At 42.5% G+C, this 17,378-nt stretch overlaps 1 protein-coding gene and 1 long non-coding RNA gene across 3 annotated transcripts in view; one reads left to right on the top strand and one right to left on the bottom strand.

Annotated features, from left to right (window-relative positions):
- Positions 1–17,378, top strand: part of CNTNAP2 (contactin associated protein 2) — a 1,009,321-nt gene that overhangs the window by 982,197 nt on the left and 9,746 nt on the right. For both annotated transcript variants that reach the window (XM_061464593.1, XM_061464594.1), the window contains exon 22: positions 8,286–8,516. In XM_061464593.1, coding sequence (XP_061320577.1) covers positions 8,286–8,516 — 231 coding nt within the window. The remainder of the gene's footprint in view (positions 1–8,285; positions 8,517–17,378) is intronic.
- On the bottom strand, positions 1,140–3,800 carry LOC133274975 (uncharacterized). The gene is made up of 2 exons (XR_009745348.1): positions 3,596–3,800; positions 1,140–1,376 (listed from the first exon to the last, which is right to left on the bottom strand). It is a non-coding gene; the product is annotated as an uncharacterized LOC133274975 (long non-coding RNA).

Raw genomic sequence — 17,378 nt, 5'->3', positions numbered from 1 at the left:
TAGCCCTCAGGGGGGTTTGCAGTCATGGTATGGGGTACAGCCTGACTGAGCAATATTAGCGTGCTGTTGTGTCAGCTCAGCCTATCATCGAGGTGAATGGCCTTTCTTTTCAGCTCTCTCTGCATTTGGGATTCCTGCTTTAAACACCAGGCTGAGCTTTTTGCCTCTGGCACCCACAGAGAGTGATTGGTTGTTCGGAAGAGAAATGAAATGCTACACAGATTTGTAGAATGACTGTATTACCTCTCACAGTTGGGTATGTAAGGGTAATACATGGAGAGGTCTCTCTTCCCCCAAAGCCGGAAGCAGTTTTGGCTCCACTGACACAGAACTGACTGTTTGCTCCTATTGAGGTTCTGCCCCCAGCTGAACACATGATCGGGAGCATTTGAAGACTTCTGCCCAAGTCAAGACTTCCAGTTGCTTCTGCATGATGGGTACCATGCCTTGGCCACAAAGAAACTTGATGTTCCTTCTCTTTTTCCCTGATTTTTGCATTGTTCCATTACTCTTGGGAGAGCTTCCTCTTTTACCAGTGGAAATGTGCCATACAACCTGTGCCACCGCTAGTGAGTGACCTTTCCAAAGTCATGAGAAATTTGTAGGGTGTTTAAAAAAAACTGATCTGGTTTCATTTTCCTATTTAAAAGCAATGCCCATCCCTTTTCCACTTAGCTCTCAAAACACCTCAAGTGAGACAGATCCCAACTAGAGGGTAGGGGGAATTCTCTGTGTCCTACTAAGAGGGAGAGTTTGCCATGAATATCTGAAGTGACTCACTCCACATTATACAGTGAGTCAGAGGAGAATGTGAAGAAAATACTTCTTGAAAGAGAGATGTTCACTTTTACTGTTGGGTTTGACAATGCAATTAATAAGGACCTTGCAGCATCAGTTAATTCCCTTTTTGTTAAAAGGCAGTGTGAATTCCTTAACAATAACTGTTGCTGGCTATATGTGAAACTTTAAAATTGAACTTGTTGGTCTCAAACCCTCTTCATCTGTGGCAACGGGAAACCAGGCTGCTGTCAAATAACATCTCCATTTCTTAGCATCCTTCACAGTGCCTTTTTTGACTGAGGAGCTGCAGTCCAGCACCAGTCTTCATTATTACTGCAATAATGGGACTTTGATAGGAGTGCATTTCACATCAGTGATTTACTGTCTCCATTACAGCATGACCCGAAAGCTGTAACTCTTCTGCCAGGGGCTGGGGTTTGGAAGTGCTCCAGGGCCACAGCGCAGCTTCCAGGCCAGCTCAGGTTCTCTAATCCTGTGTGGTTTTCACTTGGTTTGATCATTTCCAGCTTGTGCAGAAAGTGTCGGGAATGCCTCATACAGAAATGGCCTTTGTTTTGTCAGTGCTGATAAAGCTGCTGCTGCAACTGAAACACGCACTGAGCTGTTACAGGCTTCATAAATAATTTTTCTCTTGCTTGCACCATGGATAAAGCTATTTCTTTGGTGTCAGCAAGTGAAAGCACCCTGTGTTTGCTGTGCAACACTATCGGTTGGTGCTGCTGGGTTAATGTTAATACCTTTGGTTTCTGGCACAGTGCTTTATACGCACAAATAGCATCTTCTGTGTGTTTCAGGGGGTGGCCAGTGAATTGACAGTCTAGACATAAAGTGTCTAAACAAAACTATTCGGTACAAGCTATAATGTGTTATAAGTAACATAAAGTTACAAAGCAAAAGTTAAAACAGCCACAGAAGGACCACATCACCTGATAGGGCCATACAGTGGGCAGCACCTGAAGGCTCTGGAAAGCAATCAGGTGGAGGCATGTCTGAAGGCATCTGACTTCAGGTCTGGGGTCCAGGCTGAAGGATTCAGTGAGTCTCTCAGGATGCATCCAGAAGAGGAAGTGGCAGGGTGGCTGGAGACCACCCGACAGCATCTCACCATATTCACTCCATCCCTGCAGGCCCCTAAGCCTATTAGCATGAAGGGAAAGGGACATGTGGAGAAGCATCCGGATACCACCTGGCCCTTGCAGATCTGTGTGACTGGCACATGGGGTTTGGCTGCATGAAGAGCAGTTGAGGGTCATTCGTGCTTGGGTCCTGGGAAGCTCAGGTCCCCATTCTCAGGGACCATTTGCCCTTTTGTTGCCCCCAGCACCCCTGTAATAAGTTCTCCATAAATGAGCATCTTGTTCCACTGGTGTGAGTGTCCAGAAAGCAGTGTGCACCAGCTCAGTTTTGAGTTATGGGCAAAATAAAGTTCCTGTTGTTTTATTACCTGTACCACTTACTTTAATAGGAATTACTGATCTTCAGACAGAGAAAATATAAACAGCCAGTAAGCAAACAGGGGCTTGATTTTCATACTGGAGGATGTTCATCGGAAGACCTAGGTGATGTGTCAGACTTCATTTTCCCTTTGTCTGCTGTTATCCCCCTTTTGGCTATATAGTAGTTGCTCCTGACAGGGAATTTTTAGCCCTGTGGCTTTGGTCTAGCACGTGTATGTCATCCCAGATAGATTCTCCCTATGACTATGTACTGTATGTGATTCAAGCTAATTTATGTATTCTTTCAGGTTTTTTTTTATACCACACCAGTCTTCAGGTATTAGTATGTGCCAGGGCTTGCTCTTGCATTGAACTGCTCATCTAGGCAACAAACAAGAGAAAGTGCTTTATAGTCTCAGCGGACTGTGACTTCTTGAAATCAATAGCTTCCTTTCAGCAGAGTTTAAACTGCTTTCTATTATGTGGAGCCTGACACAGTAACAGAGAGATGCTTAAGATGCTGATGCGGCTGATATTTGAGCAGCAGGTAATGTAACAAGATACCTTTCTAAGTACAAGGGACAAGAGAGCACATGGTGCTCTATTTTGAAGAGAAAATCTCTTGCTAAGGTTGACCCAAAAGCAATTAGTGGTTCATTTAACTGAATTGGTGAATTCACCTGTGCAGTCTATTAAAATATTATATAGAGATAATTTTGGCTCTGTTGAGTACAGCTAGCTGAAGGGTTATAGAGATTTATAATGGATCACCTTCTATCTACCCACTGGGTGGGTGCTTAATGTAAAGTGAAATAGCAGCGCATCCTGGTAGTTCAGCTAGAAATACTGCCCTGTGTCAAAGCTGGACTTCTCTCAATAGTGACACAGCTACTTTCTTTCCAGAATCATTAAGCTGTTGTATTTTCGGGTGTAAATGGGTACATATAAACAGGTCATTGTCCTAAAGGCAAACAGCTGGATTTGTCACCATTTTCAAAGCAAAACTCAAATGATGTCTTGTGTAAATTGTGTAAGAAATAGTCTTCAGTAAATTGAACTGAAAGGGCTTTGGTTGTGCTGCTGAGACTTTCCTTTGTTTAAAAGGCATCTTCTATCATAACCAAAAACACTCCAGTATATCGTGCTTTTCTTCTCCCTGCCCTCTTTGTGTTATTTTGGGCAGAGATTTTCCAGTACTGAAAAAGAAAGAAGAGTTAGATGTCTGTAACATCCACTGAGAGCCTTGCTGTGATAGAAAAGCACCCTTGCTATGCCTTATTTCCACTTTGAAGGGCATCACTGGAAATCTCCAAGGGAATTTATAACAGGATATTTACTACATACATTGTTGTGCATACCCACAAACTGTACTCCAAGTTCTGTTACATTTCCTTCCTAATGGAACATAATTCACAACAAGTAATGCCTTGATGCCTGGATGCTGTCTGTATGTATTGAACACTGTGCAAGGTTAAGAATTTATTATAACTTTCTGTATCGATAGGCATTTCAGAGTCCTATAAAGAAAGACTGTACAGATCAGCTAGAATAGAAAAGATACTCAGCAAATCTGGCTGTTGTTTTTCTTGAGTCTTTTTCCAAACAATGCCACAAGAATATATAAAAAACAAATGGATTTAGTGGAGCTGGACCTCGCCAGCAGTGCAGTAACCTTTTGTGCTATTAGACGTGCTGTGGCCCTTCCAGCTATCCGCAGATCTTTTACTGGTAAGTAGATATGGAAAGCAGAGAAGGGAGAGAATAGACAAAAACTATATTTGCAATGTATTTGCTTCTACAAGTAGCTCATCAGATGCATGCTAACTAGGTCAACTTTGGTAAAAACCTGAACCAAACTCTATTTGTTCATCTTGTACTAGAGTCCAGGCAGGAGCCACAACTCTGCATCTACAGGCAATGCAGTAATGGCAAAAAGGCTTAAAAACCAGACAATCTAATTAATTACACTGATTAGTATTGCTATGTGCTACTTAACACATTTGTTACTTACACACAGATCCAGACATGTTTTTTTTCCCTCTATGCAAATGATTTTGCTTGTTATAGGATAACGAATTTCAGCTTGTTGGGTACTCACTAATGGTGCCTTGTGTCATAAATATGCTTGGAAATAGATGGGGTTTTTTGTCTTTTCACTGAGGTGGAAAAGAGCTTCTTCAGTAGTAGCCCATCATTTTCAATAGAGAAATAGTATTGGTTTTATCACTGTGTGGCATGTTTCTGTCACAGCCATGGGAAATACACCCTGAAATTAAAGCAGGTAATTGAGGATTAAAATCCTCTTTTTACTGTTAAAGAAATAACAAAGCATAAATAACAAGTAATTGATGTTCTGTGTATCTTCAGTGAACAGAAGCACACAAGACATGGGGCAACATCTGTGAGGTTCTTAGTATACTGTGTACTAGTTATATACGTTTTAAGTGCTTAAGTAATGTGGGTGGGCAGTTGCACAGTTACCATGTGAATGTTCAGCGTTAAGGATTTGTACACTGTAGTACAACTGTGCTAGAATGGGTTTGCCTGAATGGTCTCTGTCTTGTAATCATGGCCTTCATCTCAAGTCAGCAGGTTATGTCAGCAGGGAACAAGTGGTTAAAACCAGTTGGAGTTGGAAAAGGTCTATAAGCGGTATTTTTGGAAGTCTTTCATTACAGAAATGCTTGTGGGTAGGGTGCCAGCAGAAGATTGCTGCATCAGATCCGAAAGCAATAATACTAATGTTGCTATTAGGTAATGATAATACTATATACTGTAATAGTTTTATGACTTTGCACTAGCTGATGTGCTGAAAATCAGAACAATGCAAAGTGGCTGCATTGTACACTTCCCTTTTTTAAAGGATGCGATTGTCATCTTCTGTTGTTTTTCTCCCCTCGTTGTTATAGGGAGGAAATTGAATTTTAGTCATGACAACAAAGGCATATTTCATTATCTAATCATTACACTCTCCAGGGATGGGTTTTTAGCAGGCTCAGATAGACAGGGAGGCAAAGTATAATGCCCTAACATCAGAGAGTATCGGTGTGCTGAGCCCCATGGGACAAGCATGGAAAGGAACATTTTCACAGTTACAGAAGTTGATCCATCTTGGTTTAGCACTGATCTGGTGCGAGCTGGTATGAATTTGCATGAGGTGACTTGCACAGCCATCGTGTGTGGAATGTTTTAAACAGAAATGCAGGTCTTCAGCAAGGTGCTTTGTTAGGGGCTTTTGGGTGGGTTTTTCTCTTTAATTCTTTCAGCATCTGTATCCATCATTTATTATTCATGGAGTTAGAGAAGAATGGTGCTGAAACTGCTAAGGTAGCACAATCATATTGATGGGGTTTTGTTCCTGTCATTCAGCACTGTGAGTGGGAGGCTATTAGCATGGTTGCATGAAGTTCCACAGAATATATAAAAATGTGAATAAAAGGTAATCTCTGAACTGTCACTGGCAGTGGTTACAGTGTTCAAAGAGAAACGTGGTCTTCTGATTGTTCCTTAGATTGTAAGGATTACTCAAAATTGCAAAATATGCCATGAATATTTTATTGAAGTAAGAGACAGTGAATATTGTGGTCAGATAGGATCCGTGTCTGAGTGATACCGTCTACAAGTAGCATTCAAATTCATGAACTCTGGATGTGGTACAGCTTTTCTATTGACTATGGAAAGTGTGCATATACATGAGAGGTTTTTTACTTACTATCATAGAATGGTTTGGGCTGGAAAGAACCTTAAGGTTCCAACTCCCCTGTGATGGGCAGGGATGCCTCACACTAGACCATGTCTCCTGTCCATGAGGGAGATAATGCTAACTGTTCAGTCAAGCTACTTCTTTAAAGGAGAGTAGGATGCAAGGCCCACTTGACTAGTACAATGATTTTAATGCATTTAAGCTAGTCTCTAGCTGAGTCCTGAGCAAGTTTATGCTTTGTCAGAGGTGACAGCTGCTGCTTGCTGCCAGCTTGTGAAGACGTGTGGCTGTAATATTGATACAGGCTCGCTAAGCGCTAGTAAGGAAAGCATGTTCTCAAACAAGAAGGAAAAGGGAGAATGGGAGGAATAGAAAATCCGTGCTTGTACAGCGGATCACACAAGGATCTGATGCAAGTAACTTTCAGATTATGAATCTTCCTTGGGTGTCCTTACATGTGTCTGCGCATGTCCCTTGGGTTTGGTGGGGACTTAAATGGTGTGTATTTATCGTTCTAACATGGTTGCAGACATAGAAAAGGTACAGCTTAGTTTGTTGTGAAAACAGAGAAATTGCTTTAATCATGTCAAGATTTGTCCAGTTCCCACCAGTTTTCCCCCAGTTCATGTTTAACCTGTAAACCCCACCCCCCACCCCCCAAAACAGGCATACTTGACATTCCCAGCTTGGTTTGTAGCCTTGAAACTCCTCATGCGTGTCTCTGATGCTCTGTGCTCTTAGGAATAGCACTCACATACTTAGGGAGCCCAGGCAGCAGCTCAGGCCTCATAGAACTGATCCTGGTTTGGTTAGAACTGAACACATCCAAAAGGTTAGTAATGCATTTTCTAATAGTTCTGATTTAAGGTTTTGGGGTTTTTGTTGTAGCAAACCTCAAAACCCAGATGTGCTTTGGTTCACAACCCAGCACATCCCCAAACTCTTAAAATAAAACTTTTCTCCCACTTTCTCCTCACAGCTCTCAGCAGAACCCTCTCTGTCCCACCTCCTCCTTTCCTTTTATGACACAAACTTGTGATTTACAGCCAACTTCTTCTCCAGAAATGCCATTTTTCAAACCCTTACCATTGTTCCTGACATATAACAGGTTGCTTTTCAACAACCTGGGGCTGCTCCCTCTCCCTGACATAACCATCTTGCTTTGCTCAGCTCAGTACGACTTCCCCCACTGACTTTAAGGACCAGACCTAACTCCTGTCCCTGTTGACCCAGGGAAAGGCAGTTTGAAGTGTCTCATGCCTCCAGAACAATAGCTCATGGTACAGCACAAACATGATGCTGCCGTGTGTCCTTTTCGTTTGCTTCATGCTATCATGTAAGAAAGGAAAGCAGATTCCTCACTGCTACGTAGATATTATATTAGATACTGCAGGGAGCCTTTGAAGTGTTAATACCCCTCAACACAGCTAGCTGACAGTGCCAGATTTATCTCGGTCGTGACTCAGGCTGTCACAGCAGGTCCTGCGAGCAGGTTCTTGGGGAGTAAGGGCATGTGCTGTGTTTTACAGCCACCTCCTTGGGATCATTTTAACTGGTGGGTTAGAAGGGAGAAAACTACTTGGAAGGCAGCTTGGAAGAACAGTGGTGGAGCCCTGTGCTCTGCTCATGAATGTTGGCTGAAAGCTTGCCTTTCAGCACAGCACGGGGTGTAAAATGAGGCAGGTTCTCAGCTGACACAGGCCTAGCTGCAGAGGTGCAGGAGCACACACGCTGCTCCTCAGCCTGCAGCGGGGCTGGATGGGCACCTGCCACCTCTCAGCACTGCTGTGGAAGGAAGGAAGCTGGAGAGGGGCTGTTTCCACTTGGGCTGAAGGGACGTGTGGTCCCCTGGTGAAGGGACATTTGCTCTCCTGGCAAGGAGACAGGAGAGGGATGGGAGCGAACAGGAGTGGCCCTGGCCCACTGAGAGGGGGCTACAGGGTAACCAAGGTGAAGGAAGGGGCATCTCTTAGAGCAGCAGCTTCAGCTGGGAGGAGAGACCCTGGCAATGACTGACTTTGCCTCCTCCTTCACCACCTCTTATTGGGGAAATGATTTTTTTCCCCAGCCTTTTGTTCTCTGATGACTCCTTCATGCCAGCCTTTCATTTTAATGATAGCATAGCAGTGAAACTGAGTCACATCAAGGCCTGAAGGTTTCCAGCTTTAATCTGTAATGGAATGTAAAGAAACCTGGCAGGGTTTGACACATTCCCAGTCTCCTGAGAGAGGAACTTTGGAACTGAGCTCTGAGAATCAAGTGTTCAGACCAACCGTGCTTCCCAGAGCAGTGAATTGTTTTGATTAATTTTACGTTCTTTTTTTTTTCTCCTTAATTTCCCATAGAAATTGGGAAGATTGACCAAGATATATATAAATACAACACCCCAGGATTCACTGGCTGCCTATCCAGAGTACAGTTCAACCAGATCGCTCCGCTCAAAGCAGCTCTGAGACCTACCAACGTCTCCTCTCACGTCCACATCGAAGGGGAACTGGTGGAATCCAACTGCGGAGCATCTCCACTCACCATCCCACCAATGTCGGCCGCTACCGACCCGTGGCACTTAGACTCAGGTAAGCTGGGGTTCATGCCACATTACTTCAGTGGAGCAGTTCAGAGAAGAAACACACCTTGCCTTCCTCTGTAAGAAAAACAAAACTGAGTGGATGTGACTGATAAATGACTGTAGGAAATGTAGGAAGTGCAAAGCTGGAATGACAGGGATTTGCCATCACTCCTAAATGCAGTTACAAGATCTTTTCTTTGCCTTATTTTTAATATTCTGCTTTATTTTTCTTTTCCATAAGTCTGACGCTGTTTGGGTGTTGAGTTTTGACCTAGCTGCTGTGACAGCACTTTCTCTGTAGTTTTGGGTATGTAGTCAGCAAAAGGTTGCAAGTACAGCTAAATAAGGTACAGTAGCATTTCTTATGCTGCATTCCTGAGTATATTGTGGTCAGCTCCATACCAGAAAAGTAAATCTAATTTTAGGCATAAATATATTTATATTTATGCCTTTATAGTGCTGATTTGTTTTCTGAAATGTCTGCTTTCCTTAGGCCACGTGTAATGGGAAATCCCATTAGTCATAATGGCATTCACCTCATGCTGAAAATGCTGCCAAGCCAAAACAATTTGCAGATCCCAGCAATCTCGGCCTGCTTTGTGACTGACAGTCTTTGAAATGATATGTTGTGTCTAGCTGTAGAGGTTTGGGTTTTTTTCTCTTGCTTCTTGAGTGCCAGGTGAATACTTCAAAAGCAAAAAATCTGTTCCCTTTGGATTTACAGGGTCAGGTGTACACTGACGTCTCTCCTGTGTTTTGTCCTCGTTCTGATTTGTAGCCTTTGTTTGTAGAACAAGAATTGTAGAACCTTCCTGGCAAAGTTGATGTGTTTACAGGGGTATAAAATTAAAATGCTAATGGAAGAACTGGGTCCGTAATGATTCTGATACTGATTAGACTTTGCCTATTGTGTCTGGGGATTCATCCATTGGCCAGTTTCTGTATGAGAGGGGACAGGTAGATACATCTTTCTCAGAAGTACGTGCCATGGTCATACCTTTTGATTTTGGATATTATTTTTTCTTGCAGTGTCAAGGAACTCCTTGCAGTATTTTCTATTAGCTCTTCAGTAGAGAAATAGGGCAGATGTTTGCAAGGAGAGATAGGTGTTCCAGGACTGAGGGTCCCAGACATTGAAACAAGCAGTGTTATGCTCTACAGCTTGTCATTCCCTCCCTGCTGCCGTGCCATCATAAGATTTCAGTACATCTCTTCCTGTTTATAATATGCAGTCTGGTACTTGAATTTTGTCATCACGATTAGTAGTCTCTTTCTTCTCTGAAATTATTAGGCCAGTTTGTACCTGAAGGTTACATTCTGTGCTCCTCTTTCTATAAAAGCACATTTCCTGAATCCTCACTGGCTCATGTCTTTAAAAAGTAGGCCATAAACATCTTAAGGATGCACTGCTGCTATGAATCTTGTGCAGCTAATGGGTTTTGGTAGGTAATTTTGGTTGGTTTCTTTTTCCTACAATTAATTTGACTGCAGGCTAGTTATAGACTATGGTGGGATTTACTCACGATACTTGCACTGTTCCTAATAGCTCCGGGTGTTAAAACGAGGAGATCCTGTTTGTCCTTGCCAAGTCCTACTAAGCTTGCCCTTGTGTTAGCTCAGTGTTGTCTTGAAAACTCGCTCAGTTGATTCAACTTTGTTGACCTGACAGATTACAAGCTTACACATTTCCTTCTGGATTAATTGTAGTACTTGGTCATGGAGCCAGCATGGAGGGTATCAGAACATGCAGCATGCAGTTAGGCTGGCTCAAGCTGTCTGTTAACTTCCAAACTGAAAAAAAGTCTCACTGTACACTGTGTAACCTTGTGTACAGGTGATCTTGGTGACTGGTAAAGGAAAGTGTTTGGGTTTAGTGTCACTTTGCATTAGCACATTGGTGGTTTTCACTGAAGACTCTTTCTTTTGACGTTTTCCCAAATTCCCAAAGAAGACTTTCTGACACACATTGTGTTGAAAGAGAAAATGGGAAAATCAGAGGTGTAAGTAACGGTTCCCATTGGCTCCAGAGCTGGAATCGTCTTGGTACTCTCAGTGTGAATTTACTCCTTCACTATACCAGCTGAAGGGGTGAAGACAAAAAGCTTTATTGAAATGCACAGAAATCCTTGTAGAGGTGTTAAAACAAAAACCACACACACCTGGCCACAAAGAAATGGTTGTAAAGAACAGCAGTTACTATGTACTGGGTTTCTCATTTCCAACATGTTCTAATCTGTAGTTCTTATTGTTCTGTCACTTACTTAATTTTAAATTGAGGATGGCTGGCTTCGAGTGAAAATCTCAGGAAAAATTTTGTCGCAAGCATCATACAGTTTACATCTCATTCAGCACTCATCCTCATTCATGTTTTAAGTGTACATTTGTAGCTTTGTTCTCAAATACTGTGGAATTGAATGTTGAGGATTGACAAATGTTGTAGGAGGGGGTCAAATGTAAGTGCCTAAACAGGACAGATACACCAAACAGCAGATGGAATGATCCTTGCACCTCTAAACTGCAGCGCTGGGTCAGACCTCACGAGTAACCACCAGATGTTAAGCAGGTTCTGCCTGACAGGTAACCTACATGAAATGTCTGCCTTAAAACACTTCTGTGTAGTTGCTGTATGGACATTACTGGCTGCAGAACATTATGGATGCCCTAGCAGAGAGGCTAAGGGGAAAATGATAAAGACACACATCAGTCACTTGCAGTTCACCCTTAGAGACAACTCAGGGATTTATCAACAAGAAACCTTGTGGATTTGCTCCCTGGACAAATGGGCCAGACGGCTTCTCGATTCCTTGTCTTGCACTTTCTGTTAGCCTTGAGTACACACGTGTTTCACATTTACAGTTTTAGCTCTTTTTAAATGCCTTTGTCATTGGAAAAATGCCACTTCCCTCCCTCCCCACCCCTGGTTGGCGTATTGCCATGCTACCGGGCCATTATCTTAAACCATGATCTTGTTCAGCTTGTGACTATTCTTATAATGCAGAGTCTTTTCCTGTTGCTATGGCAATCCTTTCTTGGTGGTGATAAAGCAGGGATTCAACAAGTCATTCTTTTCTAGAACATGACTCTGGTGATTTAAAACAAAAGTCAATAATCAAACCCAAGCAGATCATCAATACAGTTCTCTTCCTCTGTTTTCCTCCTGTCTGTATTATCTCAGTTCACGTCAGACAATCAAATTTGCCTTGGTTAAAGCAAAAGGATTGTAGAAAGGACACAAAAAAGAGCCTGATCAATGACCATAGTATTTAAAAATTCCATGTCCTACCTTTATATGTTGTCTAAACCGAGCACGTCTGGCATACATTTCACAACAAAAGTTATAATTGCATGCCTTTAGCTATATTAGCCTGCATTTTCATATCTATTACTGTAGCACATGTACAAGCCAAAAAGCTAATCAAGATTTTTTTAATATCTCTCAGTTGAAATGAGCTAAGATGGATGTCACTGGTAATTGACACCTTGCTCATTGTAGAAAAGCAAACAAAAGCCCAAACAGATGATTATGTTTGTAGTAAATAAACCCCCACACCTAAATTGCCTTGTACTTAAAATCAGAAGATGCGTATTATTGGGGTGGGGTTGCTTGGTTTGTGGGTGCTTTTGTTACTAATAAATATTCACTTCCAAACATTTTGTTACTCATATAAAAAGAATAAAAGAAACCTACTCCACTGTATGCACCTCTCCATCTGAAGTAAAATGTGCTCCAGCTTGCCAGACGACCCCATTTTGAATTTAGTCAAAGCAGGAGATACCAGAAGAGGCAGGGTAAATACAACAGTGGAGAAACCATACTTGTGCACTTTTAAGCTGCTGTGGCACTGTGTAGCTGCAAGATGCATTTATTCAGAGTATGAACAGAATGGCTTCTAGAGTATTTAACGCAGGATTTAGTTAAACCCATATTAGCTTCAGCGTATTAAGAATTAAATGGAGCAGGATTAAATGCTACATCTGCAATGTTCTTCCAAGTGGTGTGACTTTTTTCTGACTGTATGTATTTAAACCCAAAAAGCTCTTTCTTTTTGTAGGAGGTGAAAGGCCTTGTCTTTTAAGAATCAACAGCTTCCTTTGAAAGCTGTATTGAGCATGTCTGGCAAAAATATTGTATGAAGACATGCAGCACTGTCAAGATTAAAACAGCTGCCTGCAGGATTAACTCCCTTTTTATTACCAATTCATCCCTCTTCCTTTAACAAGTGATGGCAGGAGAGGAAAGCAGGTGAGCTGAATACTGCCTATATGATCCATGCTTATCTAATTGGCCAACTAATTGTCTTTCTCAAGCTAAAGATAGCACTTCATTTCTGGACCAAGACAAAGTGTCACCCATGTGTTAGCGGTGACAGTGCTGAAGGTCACCTTCTGGATTCAGACATGACTGTTGGGTTGCCATCCTACCCTCTGACCACTGATGCTGACATCCCAGAGGGCAGAGAGTGGCAGCAACTGAGGAGAAGCTGTGTCAGACGTGCACTGGTACGGATGTGGCTACAGAGACAGATGGGAATAGCTCTTGACCTTGTCAAGGGCTTGCTACAAACAGCGCAGTGGGAAGGAAGGATCAAAGGCATTACTTGCTGGAGGGCAGGGATTCAGCCCTCAAAGTGGTCTTAGGTTACAGACAGAGGAACAGAACAGTCTTCTCTGGACACTGAAAGAGTCCTGTACGCATCAGTGAATCCAACAGCAGGAGAGTTAAAGTCAGTGGTAACGCGTGATGCAGCACTCATTGTCTCCTCTAAGGGACTGCAGGGGAGCAGGGTCACTTCTCCAGGCTTGCCACGGGGGCTAGGGCATCCGGGCAGGAGAGACGAAGGAGGTGCATTGCTTTTGTTCATGGCGCAGCCTTGCACATCCAAATTTGATCTCCTAGCTGTTGGCAAAATTAGAACTGGATGTGAAGGTAGTTGCTAGAATAAACTGATGCTCCTCCTTGTTCAGGGTTGCAGGAAGGGTTAGTTATCTCTCCTACAATCAGGAAATGATGCCAGATTATCTTTGAAGCTATTGATCACTTGATGTAGTTGTTTTTTTTTTTAATTAACATAATTAACCATGGGAGGCTCTTTGTCTGTCAGGAAGTTAGTTTAATAGCTATACTCCCTATACAAGAGACAGAAGATGAACTTGCAGCCTCCCCTGCAGGCCAACAGATTCTTCCGCTGCCAGATTTTGCTGTATTCTGTGATGGTTTCCTCTGCTGAGAGTCGCCAGCATTCATCCCTTATCCTCCCAGTATAAATACTGTCTCAGAAGTCCATGAGTTATTTTCAAACAGGAAGGTGGCATTTTTTGTTAAGACAGTTGGGGATTAACTCAAGCAGCAACTCACAGCTCAGTTTCTAAACACTGAGTGTTTCTTGCAGGCAAGAAGGCAAGTGGTAAACACTGAGATGTAACAGTTTCTATTTTTCTCCTCCCCATCCAGCAGCTAACTAGGAAGAGCATCTGTCTGAAATTTGGCACAATCAGTGCGCCATCCTTAAAGGGCTTAATTATGGTCCTTGAATTACTGTAAATCTCTCTGTTGATTGGGAATGAAAATGCCTCCCTCAGTGTCATCTAGTTCCTTCACACAATTATGCACAGCTTTCTCTTATCTGTACGAGTATATAATTTCAGTGTGAAATTTCTGACACCCTGTCTAGTGTTTCAGACAGCTGACAGGCTGCCAAGCTTGTAAATTCTTCTGGCATCCATTGAGAGAGCAGCATTGTAGCTATTTCATAAGCAGTGATTTGAATGCTAATGATGCTACCTAATGCCAAGACAAGAAGGTAGTGATATTACAAAGAGCGTGTTTTCCATCCTCAGCAAAGACTGTATTTTTTCCACAAGTACTAACTTTAAGTAGGAACATAGGGATGGTATAAATTAGGGGAGAAAAAAAACATTGAGTAGAGAAGGAAGCGTTTAGATGCCTTAGCACTTCGGTTCTGCCTTCTTTTTCCTTTCCTTAGGCTGAAGAACATTTCACTCCCTGTGGAAGAGGTTCCTCTAGACTAGGGTCAGGTCATTACAGCTACTGAAGTTTATTTTCTCTTTAAACTCTCCAGTCTGACCCATTCCTTATCCCCAGTGCAAGCTTTTCTTTTTCATAAGTGTAGGTACAAGTGTAGGAAAGTACAGAACCTGACCCTGTTGTTCTTACCCTGGCTGTGAGAAGCCTTTTCTTCCAATGACCTCAGTAAATAGAGTCCTTTTTTTTTCTTCTCCTGTTTTGTAGCTGTCATAAGTTTTCAGGCTTGTCTGGTATTGGTGTTTGTTGGGTTGGATTTCTTATTTCTGCCTTTCTCTGTTCCTTTCAAGTATTCCCTGTGGGTCTGTTATCAGCGATTAGCTATATACAGCAAGGCTTTGACCAGCACTTAACTCTACTGTTCCTTTGAGAGCACAGAAGTGTTTCATACTCTACATTAATTATAAAAGGAAGTATTTGTTTGTCTTCCTTAACAGGTGAAATGGAAGCGCTGCTCATAAAATTTTCATGAAAGTGATAGCTTAGGCCAGCATGACTTAATACACAAGTAGTTCTTGTCTGGATTCATAGTGAGACCCAGTGTCAGCCAGACATTACTACCAGGAATTAAAAGATGGATGAGTTTAGGTCTTTGATAGATGCTCTAAGGTGCTGCAGATCAGTTGGAAATGTCAAAATCCTGCTTCTGAGACAGAACTTGCTGAAGCTCAGGCTGCAGTTAAATACATTCCAGAAGTGGTCCTGAATGTCTGCTCTCCTTTTAAAATAAGGAATAAAATTCTGTAGTATACACGTACCAGTTACTAAATTGAGAGAGTGTTCTGGTCTTGACTTCCCATACTTTGTACGTTTACTTGCTTGTGTGCAAAAGAAAGTGTAAAACTTTCACTATTGGGAAATGACCATACAAAAGGAGACAATCAGGGGAGAACCACTTAACCCATTCCAACACACAGTGCAAGAATGTTTTCCCTGTTTCATAGTTCATCCAGGACTGACTTGGGGGAGTTAAAGCTGCAAGGATGGGTCTCCTAATAAGGCAGATTTTTTTCTGTCCTTCTGCTAGGAAGATTGTTTTTAAGACCAGTAGAAACAGTTGTTACTGTTCTCTCAGATCAAGCCATTCATAAAATTCCATTTCTTCCTCTCCTTAACAGTATGGACAACAAAGTTTGTGTGCAAAAGGAAATTAAAGAGCTAATAACACAGCCAATTCAGAAACAACCATCTTGACTGATTGGGTTGTCCCTTCTTGTGTCTAGTGTTGAGAACTTGCATTGTCCCAGTTCACTGACCATGGAGCATTCAGTGAGTTTTCACCAATGCCGTCTCTGCCCATTGTTGGCATTTCTGTTGTTCACTCCAACACCTCTTTCTTCTGTAATCCCCACTTACTTTCCCACACTGTCCCAGGAGTTTGCCTACAGAAGAGCTGTTCAGAGGGCAATGTTCCTATTAAACCATTGTCTCAGAGGATGTTTTAATTTATACTCATTTCACATTGGACTAAAAAGAGACGGTTGGAGACCCTTCACGCCAAGAATGTGAAAACACAGAGTTTGTACTGAACTCACCAGTAGCTGTCAGTAAAAACACTTCAGGATCAGTGAAAAATTCATAGAGGAAAAATATAACCCTTTAAAATCCTTTTGATCTAACAGAACATACCTGACAAAACTGAAGTTTAAATAATTGGTCCAGATAGCACCTGTATTGGAGCAATAGTGTTGGAGGACTTTTTTGTCATTTATGAAGGGGTTTTTTTCTGGCTTTACCCTCCCAGCAAAGAAGGTTCTATAGGCTTGAAGAAATGAATGGAATTCGATCATGTCAAAATAATTTGTGTTTCTGGCACCAGAGAGAAAAGGATGACATATTTAAAGTGAAAAGCCCTGATTTTTCCTCTAAGCTCCATGTTCCTCGTTCATTCTGGTAGCTTCAGAATTAGTATGGCTGTGTACTTCTCCCAGTATTCTGTAACTCACACCGAAGAAATCAAGTCTGTGACAGTGAAGACTTCTATGTACATAAATACAGACAAGTGGTTCATATTAGGCATATACTTGTAACACTCTTAACACTCCAGTTGAGGCATCACTAAAAAATCAGGGAGTTATGATTGACTGCATATAGCACGTTTGAACAAAAATTACCTTTCCCAAGCAATATGATTAAAATACCTTTCCTTGCCCTGCGGAGAAGGACTTGGGGGTGTTGGTCGATGAGAAAATGAACATGAGCCGGCTTCAGTGTGAGCTCGCAGCCCAGAAAGCCAACCATATCCTGGGCTGCATCAAAAGGAGCGTGACCAGCAGGGCGAGGGAGGTGATCCTGCCCCTCTACTCTCCTCTTGTGAGACCTCACCTGGAGTATTGTGTGCAGTTCTGGTGTCCTCAGCATAAAAACGACATGGAACTGTTGGAACAAGTCCAGAGGAGGCCACGAGGATGATCAGGGGACTGGAGCACCTCCCGTATGAAGATAGGCTGAGGAAGTTGGGGCTGTTCAGCCTGGAGAAGGCTGCATGGAGACCTCAGAGCAGCCTTCCAGTATCTGAAGGGGGCTACAAGGATGCTGGGGAAGGACTCTTCATTGGGGACTGTAGTGACAGGACAAGGGGTAACGGGTTAAAACTTAAACAGGGGAAGTTTAGATTGGATATAAGAAGGAAATTCTTTCCTGTTAGGGTGGTGAGGCACTGGAATGGGTTGCCCAGGGAGGTTGTGAATGCTCCATCCCTGGCAGTGTTCAAGACCAGGTTGGACGAGGCCTTGGGTGAGATGGTTTGGTGTGTCCCTGCCCATGGCAGGGGGGTTGGAACTGGATGATCTTAAGCTCCTTTCCAACCCTAACTATTCTGTGATT

This window comes from Pezoporus flaviventris, unplaced genomic scaffold (assembly GCF_033815535.1).
Source record: "Pezoporus flaviventris isolate CSIRO_AGI_PZ_B2104156 unplaced genomic scaffold, CSIRO_AGI_Pfla_v1 ptg000037l, whole genome shotgun sequence".
NCBI lineage: Eukaryota > Metazoa > Chordata > Aves > Psittaciformes > Psittacidae > Pezoporus > Pezoporus flaviventris.
This window is presented reverse-complemented; position numbering and strand designations above follow the sequence as displayed.